General features: G+C 38.8%; 1 protein-coding gene across 1 annotated transcript in view; it reads left to right on the forward strand.

The window, feature by feature from the left end:
• The window catches only part of LOC106725776 (hemicentin-1-like), a gene marked incomplete at its 3' end in the record, with an annotated part of 145,684 nt that overhangs the window by 96,527 nt on the left and 36,639 nt on the right, over positions 1 to 12,518 (forward strand). Inside the window, exons 3-4 of the mRNA XM_014538131.1 lie at positions 6,377 to 6,535; positions 7,482 to 7,604. Coding sequence (XP_014393617.1) covers positions 6,377 to 6,535; positions 7,482 to 7,604 — 282 coding nt within the window. The remainder of the gene's footprint in view (positions 1 to 6,376; positions 6,536 to 7,481; positions 7,605 to 12,518) is intronic.

Consider the following 12,518-nt stretch of genomic DNA (forward strand, 5'->3'; position numbering starts at 1 on the left):
ATTGTGGAGACTTGGTATTGGTGTTAACTTTGAGTATTATTTGTCCAATTACCCATTCAGATGTACGAATTCCTTCCAGAAACCTATTGATACCCCAGGCATTGACACCAGTTAGAGATTGGATAGCACTGGCCTTCGTCAGATGATACCTGGAGGCCTCCTGGAGTAATATTTGTGTGTTCAGAGCTGAGGTGGACTTTCTTTGGAGGCAGGTGGCATTGTTGAATACTGGTGCAGTCACCAGCTAACTCCCTCGGGTTTCCTCATGTAAACTTTAATCCAGGTCTCCATCCTTCTATATTCATGTTGACTTTTTATTTTTTTTAAAATATATTTTTATTGATTTTTTATAGAGAGGAAGGGAGAGGGATAGAGAGTTAGAAACATCGATGAGAGAGAAACATCGATCAGCTGCCTCCTGCACACCCCCTACTGGGGATGTGCCCTCAACCAAGGTACATGCCCTTGACTGGAATCGAACCTGGGACCCTTCAGTCCGCAGGCTGATGTTTTATCCACTGAGCCAAACCAGTTAGGGCTCATGTTGACTTTTAAAAGTCCTCATTTATATTCTCTCTCATGTATAGTATAGTATAGTGTAGTATAGTATAGTAAGTATAGTCTCCCTTTTGAGATGATCTAGATCTTAGTTCAACTTTGTTTTGTGATTACTAGAAGTTAAAGAAACCCAATAAAATTGGTCAATCTGAAACTTCCTTATAACAACATTCATAAATTATAATGATTTCATTGGTAAAAATGCATTTTATTGATAATTTTTTTGGTCAAGACCTAAAATAACATAAGCAGTATAAATATATTTTATTGAATAAAAAGAATCACAACATTACAATCTCCTTCAACTACCCAATAACAAATGTGCCTCAAAGCCTGTAAAATCCCTGTGTGATTGTTGGAGCGGAAAGGAGGAGAGAGATTTTAGTGGCAGGGTAAGTAGCACAGAGTAAACACAAAGGTCATAGCAGAGGGAAGATGAGGAGAAAGGAAACGGGTCCAAGCAGGAAGAATGCCTAGTTCTTGAGTAGGCAAATGGTGAGTGGCTACAAGGGCCTCCTTAGACCCTGCCCCTCTCCTCTCCTGGCTCATTCTCCCTGAATAAACACGGGAGCCATCTTTTTTAAAAATTAAATTTAATCCTCACCCAAGGAGTGAAGGTATTTTTTCCATTAATCTTTGTTTAGAGAGAACGGAAGGGAGGGAGAGAGGGGGAGAGAGGAGAGCAAGAGAAACAGGGATGTGAGAGAGACACATCAATTGGTTGCCTCCTGCACACGCCCTGAAGGAGGGATGGTACTGGTGGGGAACCTTATATGCCATTGATCGGGAATGGAACCCGAGCCCCTCTGGTGCGCAGGCCGATGCTCTAACACCACTGAGCCGCTGCCGGCCAGGGCATGGGAGCCGTCTTTAGGAGAGACCAGGAATCCGTCCCAACTAGGGACCAGGGCCATGTCTTCATTTGATGGGCAAAAAAAAGTCATGGTATAAAGGTACAGAATCCTTGAAGGAGAAAGGACAAAATTCTCTAAGAAGTAGAGAAGGGGAGAATTACGGAAGGAGGAGACCGAGAACACCAAGATGTCATTTTTGCCTCCAGTTAACCCCGTACTTATACCTGTCTTTTGTTATACTTGGCTGCCTCCATGCCATTTGCCTCTTCAAAGGACCATGGCCCATTCTAATTCATGTGAATTAGGAAGCTTTTGAAATGTTCTTACATTATGAAGGGACATCACTTGCTGATTTATTTATCAAGAAACTGAGGGCCAAGAACATAATATCTTGGTGATTATTTGAATTGAAGTGAGCTGAATTTCTTCTTAAGACCACACATGAAAAAAATGTTCCAACAGATGGAAAGATCAATTGTTGAAGAGTCAGACCCTGACCACGGACAGGCGGTAACCTGAAAGCCTGGCTGTGTTGTGATGGTTGACCTTTGATATGTCGGAATCGAGCTCAGCAGCTCTTTGATGGGGACTCCACCTCCTTCGGACGAGTAAAGGCCAGCATGGTGGACTGCCTGGGATGCAAGGTCTTCTTTCCCTTTGATTGCGGAGATTCGAAGTTCAGGCTCTGATCGGCTCTCAGTGCATCCCTGCCATATTTTCTGCAAGTGATGAAGCCCAGCGCATGTCACTGACTGTAGAATTCTGCAGTTGTTCTGATTTATTATATACTTGCTTGGACCCAACTTTAAATTAGATTCGATGTGATTTAATGGTTTCCACATGTCTTCTTGGTCATAGACTCGCACAGCTGTATTTCAAGAACGAGGACTGAGGGTTGTAAACTTTTGTTGCTTGCCACTGCGTGTCATTCCTAAATTTTATAGGTGAAGGGCAAGCGGTGCAAATAAGACAGTGCAAGCAATGGGTGTTCCATGTGAAAGGAATACCGTCTGACTTTGAAACGAGGCTGAAATCAGTGGGTTGTACTCATGTTAGAATAAGGGTAAGTGTTGTAATGGCAATAAGAATCCCTTTGGACTGAGGCATGAGCCTAACAAAAGAGGTTCAGTTTTTTATTGATTAGAGTTAGGCCCACCTGGAAAACAACTGGTATACACACTAGTTCAGTGAAAATGGATGATGAGGACAGAAGAATTGAAATGGGTTAACAAGGAGAGAAATACTAAGGCATAAGGCAAGAGCCTGCTCACAGAGTAGCCTTCCTGATCCTCTGATACTTAGTTTGATGAGCATTTTCCCATTAGGTTGGACAGGGACCTCATTTTTCTCCAACTCCTCTCCTGGTTTAAAGGTTCTGTTTATTCCTTTGCTGCTTCTACACTGTTTTGTATTTAGAAAAGACAGCATACTAATCTGTGTTTTATTACTACCTAGATTGATAGGATTTCTTTTCATTCTTATTTAATCTTGCTTTCCAGGATGTTTTTTTAAAGATAATTATTACTATGACTCTGAGGTTACAGCATTTTTCTTTTCTTTCTCTTTAATTCCAGGCACAACATTTACTGTGAAAGGTCACGTGCTTCTGTTTTTTCTATCTGAAGTGTCTTTGGCAACTTAGTAAATTATAGCCATCAGTAGAATTGTAAAGGTAAAATGAATATCAAAACACTGAGCAAGAATGTGCCTACTGATACAAATTAGTTATATTTCAGAGTTCAAATAAAAACATAAAGTTAACTAAGTCAGGCCCTTATATTCATTTAGGAAATTATGCATTTCAGTGCATTATACACTTCATCTGCCTCATCTTCCTTCTTCATGTAGGTGTGCAGGCTTATGGGCCTTTGAGGGAATACATTTACATAAAAGAGAGAGAGAGAGAGAGAGAGAGAGAGAGAGAGAGAGAGAGAGAGAAGGAAGAGAGGCTATGGGAGGGAAAAGAGAGAAGGGGAATAGATTAAAGATAAATGGGAGATGGGGCAGTACTATGTACCTTTGGGACTTGTACTTATACCTGGAATTATATAACTTGAAAGGAGATGGGCTAAGATTGAGTTACACTCAGCCTGAATACAGCAGATGAGCCTAGATTGTTTTGTACAATCCCATTCACTCATTTACTCACTGTTCATTCATTTGTCCGTTCATTCATCAAACAGCTAATGGAACACTTACTGGATTTCCTCGGGGAACCCAAGATCTGGGGGGAGGAAATAGATAAATTATAATACAACTCGGCAAGTGCTAGAGTGGAAGAACGACCGATATTCTGTGGGCATCCAGAGGAAGGAGCGTTGTTCTCCCTCTGCTTTTGCAGCCTCTGACAAGCTACATTTATAATTTATAAACGAGTCCGAACTTTTGGATACACTTTGTGTATATATATTTAAACAAAAGTGAATAATTTATAGATTTTTGGAGTTGTTTGCAGCTTGATTCCTGACCTTAGTAAATGGAAGCAACATGAACTTGGTTTCTAATAACTTTTGCCAGGAAACAAAGTTCATGGAAGACTTTCAGATCAAAGCAACAACTTGACAAATAACAGTCTAGAAGGGAGTCGACATCACTAAACCAAATGGATCATCCGAAAGCAGTGCTGGCCAACAAAAAAGACAATGTGAGCCGCATATGCAATTTAAAAAAGCAGTTGAAATTAACTTTAATGCTCTATTGAACCCATTATATCTAAAACATAATTTCAACACCATTAATATAAAAAATTAGTACTTTTTATGTTTTTAAATTTTCATTAATTAAAATAAAATATTTAGTTCCTCAGTTTCAATGCTCAGTAGCCACATGAGGCTAGTTAGTGGCTACTGTGTTAGACAGCACAGGTTTTTTATGATTTTAAATGATTACAAAATTAAACTCAAGTATCACATAGGGAGCTTTTATAAGAATGTAATGTTATATGTTAGCTTCTTTTGAAAAAAGAAACACACTCTTTTTTGCCCCCCAGAAATCCATATCAACAGTGAGTTAGACAAATAGTCTCACTAAGATATGAATTACTAGTTAACATTTATTTTTAATTCTTAGATAACAACTAACTACTATAAGCAGAAAGGTAACTATTTAAAGATACTTTGGGAAGAGAAGAGTTTTAGTTCCAATAATAATTTATAATCCACAAGATTATAATATAATCTGTGACCGAAAATGTGAAATTCAGGGCAGAATACTCATTTTTATTGTAAAATACTCATTTCCACAGCTGGGAAAAAAATGAATAAGTGACACAAACCGCTCCTAAGGGAGGTGTAAGCACAGCCAGGGCGGGTTTCTGACATGTGTGGGTCAAAATGTTTCCTTGTGAGTTGACATTCCCCCATATTCTGGCTGCTTTGAGACTTTATGGTAGTTCTTCCATAAAAGTCAAAGAGTTATTTTTTTAGAATAAGATATAAAAAAGTTCCAGGAATATAAGGAATGCCTTTCGTTTGTAATTATATTTGTGAAATTCTCTGTGGAGTTACAGCTGTGTCTGCTCACCACACTCTTTCCTTCGGGTGGTAACCAATATTAAATATCATGTTTATGAGGTTCAGGGTTTCAAAGAGGTGCTTTCTGTTCAGGAGAATAAGGTTGGTTTCAATACTTAAAGCAGCCCGGCTGGTGTGGCTCAGTGGTTGAGCACCAACCCGTGAACTAGGAGGTCGCAGTTCGATTCCCTGTCAGGGCACATCCCCGGGTTTCGGGCTCCATCTCCAGTGGGGTGTGCAGGAGGTAGCTGATCAATGATTCTTTCTTATCATTGATGTTTCTATCTCTTTCTCCCTCTCCCTTCCTCTCTGAAACCAATAAAAATATTTTTTTAAAAAGAAAAAGTAAATAAAACTCAGAGATCATGTGTTAGTAGGAAAAATGAAGCAGAGTGAAAACAATGACACAGAGGATGTATTTTAGATAAGGTGGTCATGGGAGGCTTCTGTGATAGGTAACATTTGAGCAAAAACTTGGGGGATGGGAGATATACTAGTATGTTTGTTTGCTGGTAGGAAGGATGCAGTAAAGATGAATGGTTTGGTGCTGGAGTAGAGAGAGCAGACAGCCACAGGGGCCATGTCCTTGATTAGACACAGGTGAGTAGTCAGCCTTACCTGGGAGCACATATGATTCCTTCAGGTGAAGGCAGGGCATGTGGCTGCTATGCAAGTAGGTTCATAGCAGCAGGAGTTTATGAAAGTTCTCTTCTGATTGCTTCCATTTCCTCAGGAAAATAGAAGCAAGGTCATGAAATAAGAGTGAGGAGATAGAAGAAAAGAGGTGATATGTTAAATAGTCATGAAAGAGAATTGGAGTGCATCACATTTAGCTAAAAATATATAACAGAAGAGATCAGGTGTGTTTAGGGTGGTATGGCTGTAGGCATGCTCAGCAAAATAAGTCGGACTGAAAAAGTAATGAACCATATGATTTTACTAATATGAGGGATATAATGCTGAAAGCAACAAAGGAACAAACAAGACCAAGGAAAACTCATAGACACAGACAAAAGGAAGGGGGCTGGGAAGTAAAAGGAGTCAAATACATATATGGTGACGGAAGAAGATTTGACTTTGGGTGGTAAACAATGCAATGTATAGATGATGTATTATAGAATTATACACAAACATATAATTTTATTATTCAATGTCACCTCAATAAATTCAATACAAATATATAATAGTTCCATTATTTTGTGTATTTTGGGTGAATTTAGAATTTATTTGTAAGTGCAGTTTCAGTTTATTTTTCATGTTCACATCACTTTATATCTTTTCTGTTTTCTCATATACAAAGTGGTTAATCTCATAGCAAACTGACAGAAAATCAAAGTGAAGAGAGCTTGTTTAGTTCTAGAGCTCCTAATGCCACCTGTCATAACTAAAACACCCCTTTCTTTTCTGCTTCTGAAATAATTGCATTTTTTTTTCCTCTCTGCTTCTCAACAGGGTGGTGGTGATTGTCCGGAAATGAGTATTGGAGCTATAAAAATTGCCTTGGAAATTTCTCTTCCTGGTTCTTTCATCTATGTTTTCACTGATGCACGGTCCAAGGATTATCGGCTCACTCATGAGGTTCTGCAGCTTATCCAACAGAAACAGTCACAGGTGAGTGGGAAGCAACCCCTGGATGTTCCATCTGAATACAGCTGTAAGGAATACAGCATGTGAGAGCGCGTCTCTCTTCTTTGACCATACTGTGTGTGCCAGTGTCAATAATTACAACTGTTAATCCATGTTTCTGTACTCCAATATGTATGTATCATTTAATTTACATGTATAAGTGGATATGTGACATTTGTACAAAGTATATGAATGTCTTGTTGTTTTTATACAGAGAAGAAATGACTTGGGGATTAATTAAGATACTTGTTACCATTGTGTCCTTATAACTGAGAAAAACATAGACCAGCACAAAAGGCCTTTATTTCAATTGTCATCTCCTCTGTGGAATCCTGTCAGAGTTAGAGTTACTAGTTGTATCAGTTAGCTACTGCTGTGTAACAAGCATTTCTCACTATCGGTAGCTTAAAACAACAAGCATTTATTTCTCACATGTTAGCAGAGCTCAGGTGAGCTTGGCTAGACTTGCCCACTTGTATGTCTGGGGATAGTTTGAGTTTGGCTTATATAGGCTTATATCTGGGGTAACTTAACTCTGCCTCACCAGCTTCTCATTCTCTTATCTAAGACCAGTAAGCAAGCTGATATAGGTATGCTCTTCTCATGGACAAGACAGAAACACTAGAAATCAAGTAGAAATACCTAAGGCTTCTTGAGTGTAGGCTCAAAACTGATAGAATGTCCCTTTTGCCTGATGGTACTGGCCAAAGCAAGTCACATGCCTGTTTTGATACAAGGATGACAAAATAAGCTTCGTCTGTTTAGTAAGAAGAACTTTGCCAAGTGTATGGATATAGGGAGGAATATATAAATATATGTGTTATATATTCCACTTGTTTAGTAGTATGTTAACGCATAAGAGGTGCTCAATAAATGTATATTGATTTCTGAAAACCCTTTCAATTGTCTTCTTTTTTAAAAAAAATCAAAGGTGGTATTTGTGCTCACTGGAGATTGCGATGATCGAAGCCATATTGGATACAAAGTCTATGAAGAAATTGCCTCCACAAGTTCTGGTCAAGTGTTCCACCTGGACAAAAAGCAGGTTAATGAGGTGAGTGTCATAAAGCGGGTCTACTTAATTACAAGGTACTTTACCAACATCAGCTAGGCCAACCTGATTGTGACAGATTTGATTCCAAAAACAATTTGAACAAAAAGGTTTTATTTTCCTAGGCTACAGGTCAATAAAGGCATTAAACCAATGCGGAGATTTATCTAGTATTAATTTCTAAGTTGTATTATACTATACTGTCAACTTATTTAGATTTAAGCATAAGTGTATTTAAAATGTACTTAGTGGGATTTGAACATTTTTGTAGTTCTTTTTGATTCCAAAGGTCAATTCATATTTCTGATGCACAGTTTTTGGATAACTGGTAAAATGAGGCTTTCCTGTTTACTGAAAAAAGTTGGTTATTGAGCAAAATTCTAAAGAAGTTTGATCTCTAAGATTAAAAGTGAAAACTGTAACTACTATCTAGTCTTCTAAAAACATTTTTGGTAATAAAATCTGTAACTTCCATATGATGGAAATCTTGGTATTTTCTTAAAAAAAGTGTTAGAGATATGTCTAATTGTCCTAATTTTTTCCCTTTTTGTCACTTTTCCTTTGCTTCGCTGTGATAAAAAAAAGTATGTATTTGGCTCCCCCTTAAGTTTCTAGGAACATGGCACTGTAAAGATAAGGTTTTATGTAGGCATAACTCACAATTGATTGATATGGTCACTGTATCTACATTCATTCTATTAACTTCATGGCAGACTCCTTTGTGCTCTAATGAAATGGCTCAGTAGTCCACTTATAGCTAAAGACTTCTTATCACATCATGATGAGACACTGCAAATTTCTAGAATAAACAATCTAGCAAAAAATATTTTTTAATCAACAGATAATATACAAACCTGGAAGGTTACCTTAGTCTAAATTTTTTTTCTTTCTTGGAAGAAACAGCCTCAGAGAGGGTTATGGCTTGAGTCCCTACCGTGTCCACTGTAGAGATCAGAAATGCCGGGCAGGGTCTGACAGCTCCTGTGGGACGGCCCTGGCAGTGATTTGTATAAACATTTGCATGAGAATTTGGGAGCCTGGGAAGAAGAGAGTTGGGGAAGAGCACCGGACTCTCTCAGGAACTGTTTCCTGTCCCGTCCCACAGAGTGTGACCCACCCTAAGGAGGGAAAGGACACTGGTTGCAGTTGTTTTTCATCTCAGCTTGTGCAAGCCCCTGCGGTACAGTCCATATTGTGAGGCCAGAGTAGGGTGTAAGGGAGGAAGAGTGCCATTCTGTCTCCCATCAGGGAGGACCACACCCACTTGGGGTGTTGTGAGGCTCTTAGTTGCAGGCGGCAGTGGTGTTCAGCACAGACACGTGGGAGTTGGTGCCAGCAGAGGATGCCACGCCCAGTGGACCTGGTGGTTCCCAGCAGAGATACCAGGGAAGAGAAGTGGTGGAAAGAGACATGGCCAGCGCCAGGGCGTTTGGAAGAATAGTTGTTGGAATCTGTGAGCAGTCAAGCACAGTTGGGAGATTCCCAGTATAAATTGGGTGTAACTTTAAGGGAGAACCATAGACTTTATTAGGGTCCCGTAGCTGGAAAACACCATGGTATATTCTGTGAATATAACTACACTTATATCCATATACCTAGGGAGATTGACTTGCACAAAATTGAAAATATTGTTGTTGCCTTAAACAGAGAAAATGCCTTATTTATTAAATAAGTGGCCCAGTGCACAATTTTTATAGACCTAATAATTTTTAACCATTTCCAAGAATAACAGTTTATAAAAACGTGGTATATATTGCAAAAAAAACTTTATAGATGTATTAGAGAAATTTAACCCACTAGTTTGTTAAATAGTTTCTCTCCCGCATCCATAACTGGCATTCTGATCTTTAAACTTAGCTTAGGCAGAATAGGACTAGAGAGAAGCATTGCTAAAATTGCCCATTTTTATATAGTGGAGCTTGATGCCAGTGCGGATGGGCTGTTAATTTATCTACCAATCATAGCCATTCCAACGCCCTTGCCAATTGGTTCAGGAGAGATGATCTCATCTACTTTAGCCCACTGGGACTCAAGGGGAATTTAGCTAAGGGTGTCTTGCACAAGTTCTCGTCTTCAGATATTGTCCCACATGGATATGAATCCCAGATCTGATGCAGGCGTCTCCATCCAAGTCAGGCATGAGACAAATACAAGGGGGAATAGAGAGCTAAGACCATCCAAAACCTTTGGATTAAGTCAGCATTTGAACCCGTCCTACTGCTGTCTCCAAAATTAAGGAAATGGTCTTTTTGCTTAAGCCAGTTAGAGTTGAGCATTCAGTAACCCAAAGATAAATGCATCCTAACTGATAACATTCTATATTTCTTTGTGACATGGTCTCTCTAAGCCCCAGTTTCCTTGTTTGTAAAATGGGAATAATAGAAGTATCCATTTTAGAAAGTTCTAAGATTAAATAAGATAATGCATGTGAAATGTTCCACCCGGGGACTGGTGCAGGGTAAGTGGCTAATAAATGTTAACTAGTATTATTACAGTCGTTTTAATGTTATTTTGCTTTCACATGGGGAAAATGGGCCCGTGTTCGTTAGAAACCAGATGGCTGGCTGGTGCTGGGAAATAAATTTGAGTGGGAGAGTCTGGGAAGATGCTGGAGAGATGGTTTCTTTTTTCTTGTGAGTGAGGAAAAGGTATTACAGAGGGGTTACTGGAACTGTATAAACCAGTATGTTCCTACAGAAAGCTACCATGGTGAAAGATTTTGCTAAGGAAAAGCTGAGTGACAGTGCTAAAAATGGATTTTCAAAGCTTGTAGTGTATAATTTAGCCATTTTTCTTCTCTCATTGTTCCAAATATTCCTATTATATCAACGTTATAAACTCTAGGGAAACTAGATGCTATTGAGGTATCTGCATATTTAATAGACACTGAACTTAAGGGAAGCCACACACATACTGAGTCCTTTCATTTTATTCAAGAGCAATTTTTCATAATACTGGAGAGAATTGTGTTTTCCCCTCTTAACCTAGTTCATCAATTTCCCAACCTCTAGTGAGGTATATTTTTTTAATCAACTCTCTTGAGCTAACTTAAAGTTTTTCCTGTCTGTTTTTTTTTCTCTTTTAAATAATGATTAAGTAGAAGATCTATGTATCTTTCATCTCTATTTAACATAAAAGGGAAACCAAAGTAAAGAAATTAGTTGGCCAAGCGTGAGTAGTCTATAAATCATTGTACAGTATTACATTTTAGAAACACAAGTTAAGACTCATCTCAAGGATGTACTTAAACAGTTCACCTTTGAAGATGAAAACGGAACTAAACAGTCTTACTCCTCCATTTCTTTGTAAATTGGGTGATTGTCAGTGGATCTCATTAATGCTTCCTTTGGACATTAAAAGTCCAAGTTTGGAATCTCAGAGTTACTCACAGATGTTATATTCTTGGGGAAAAGAAAGTAACACAAAGCTCCGTTATTGACTAAGTCTTCATCGCTTCTCATTTCCTGGTGACTTCCATTCCCCCAATCCAACTGGAAGGTGAAAGAAAGACCAAGGAGCCCTGTTGAGGGATTCCATAAAGGTCTGCTTCCCAGAGAGCCTGATGGAGAAGCGTAGAGAACAAATCTGGAGAAACAACATGGAAATACCCAACCCAAGCAGCATGTGTAGAAGTGAAGACCCCAGACTCTGGGGCCATGGCTCCCATTCCAGCCGCATGACCTTAGTCAGGTTACTTGTTTTTCTGTCTCAGTTTCCTCATCTGTAAAATGGGGAGGAGGGATAGTAACTACTTCATATGGTTGTTGTGTTTAGAACATATCAGTGAGTATGAACTGCCATCACTTTTATTTAGTGATACATGCTAGTCAAAAGATTCCAGCCATGTTTTTAGAATTTCCCCCTAAAACAAGGAAATATGTATTTAGTGTCCCTTTCTGATGAGATGGCCAAAGACTGCATGCTGTAATAGGAGACGCTGGGGCTTTAGCATCAGGGAGACCTGGGTTTGAATGACCTCTTTGTCATTAGCTAGTTGAATAACTTTACTCAACGTTATTTAACTTCTCTGCAACTGTTTCTTTATGTGAAAAAAAGTGTATTAGTTGACTCATAGGACTGTTGTGAAGATTAAATAAAGAATACTAGTAGGTGTAGTAAACTCTTACAGTCCGGGGAGTATGGAAATCACCCAGCCTGGAGTCTCTTAGAACAGGAATGGCTCATCTCCCAAGGAGGACACAGATAGTTCTGCATGGAGTGCAGGCCCTGTGAAAGGCTCAGAAGGAGAGGAGTATTTTGTGGCCCCCCTCCCCTTTAGAAATAAATGCCTAAGGGAGAATGGACTCAGAACTAATACTTTGTAAGATTCTCAAATTTTTATAATTTCCCATTTTCACATCACAGCAAAACCACTAAAAAGGAAAAAAAGTTTAAACTGCTTATTCTGAGATGATCATAATGATCCTAGTCATATGTAGGTAACCCGTACAGAATGCTTATTATGTTTCAGACACTAGGCTGAGCACATTCCTTGAATTCTTATAGGCCTATTGGCAATAAATAAGTTTTTTTTGTGTGTGTGTGTGTGTGTTTTTTGCAGAGCAAACTGTTTCTTTATTTAAAAAGACATCATATTTCTTTAGAACATTTAATAAACTTAAAATTAACTCATAAAGCCAAAACCTGTTTGGCTCAGTGGATAGAGCGTCGGCCTGCGGACTGAAAGGTCCCGGGTTCGATTCCGGTCAAGGGCATGTAACTGGGTTGCGGGCATATCCCCAGTAGGGGATGTGCAGGAGGCAGCTGATCGATGTTTCTCTCTCATCGATGTTTCTAACTCTCTATCTCTCTCCCTTCCTCTCTGTAAAAAATCAATAAAATATGTTTAAAAAAAATTAACTCATAAAAATTTGCTGTTCGTTTTTTTAAATTTTATTTTATTGTTTAAAGTATTAC

Source organism: Myotis brandtii, unplaced genomic scaffold (assembly GCF_000412655.1).
Source record: "Myotis brandtii unplaced genomic scaffold, ASM41265v1 scaffold104, whole genome shotgun sequence".
Lineage (NCBI taxonomy): Eukaryota > Metazoa > Chordata > Mammalia > Chiroptera > Vespertilionidae > Myotis > Myotis brandtii.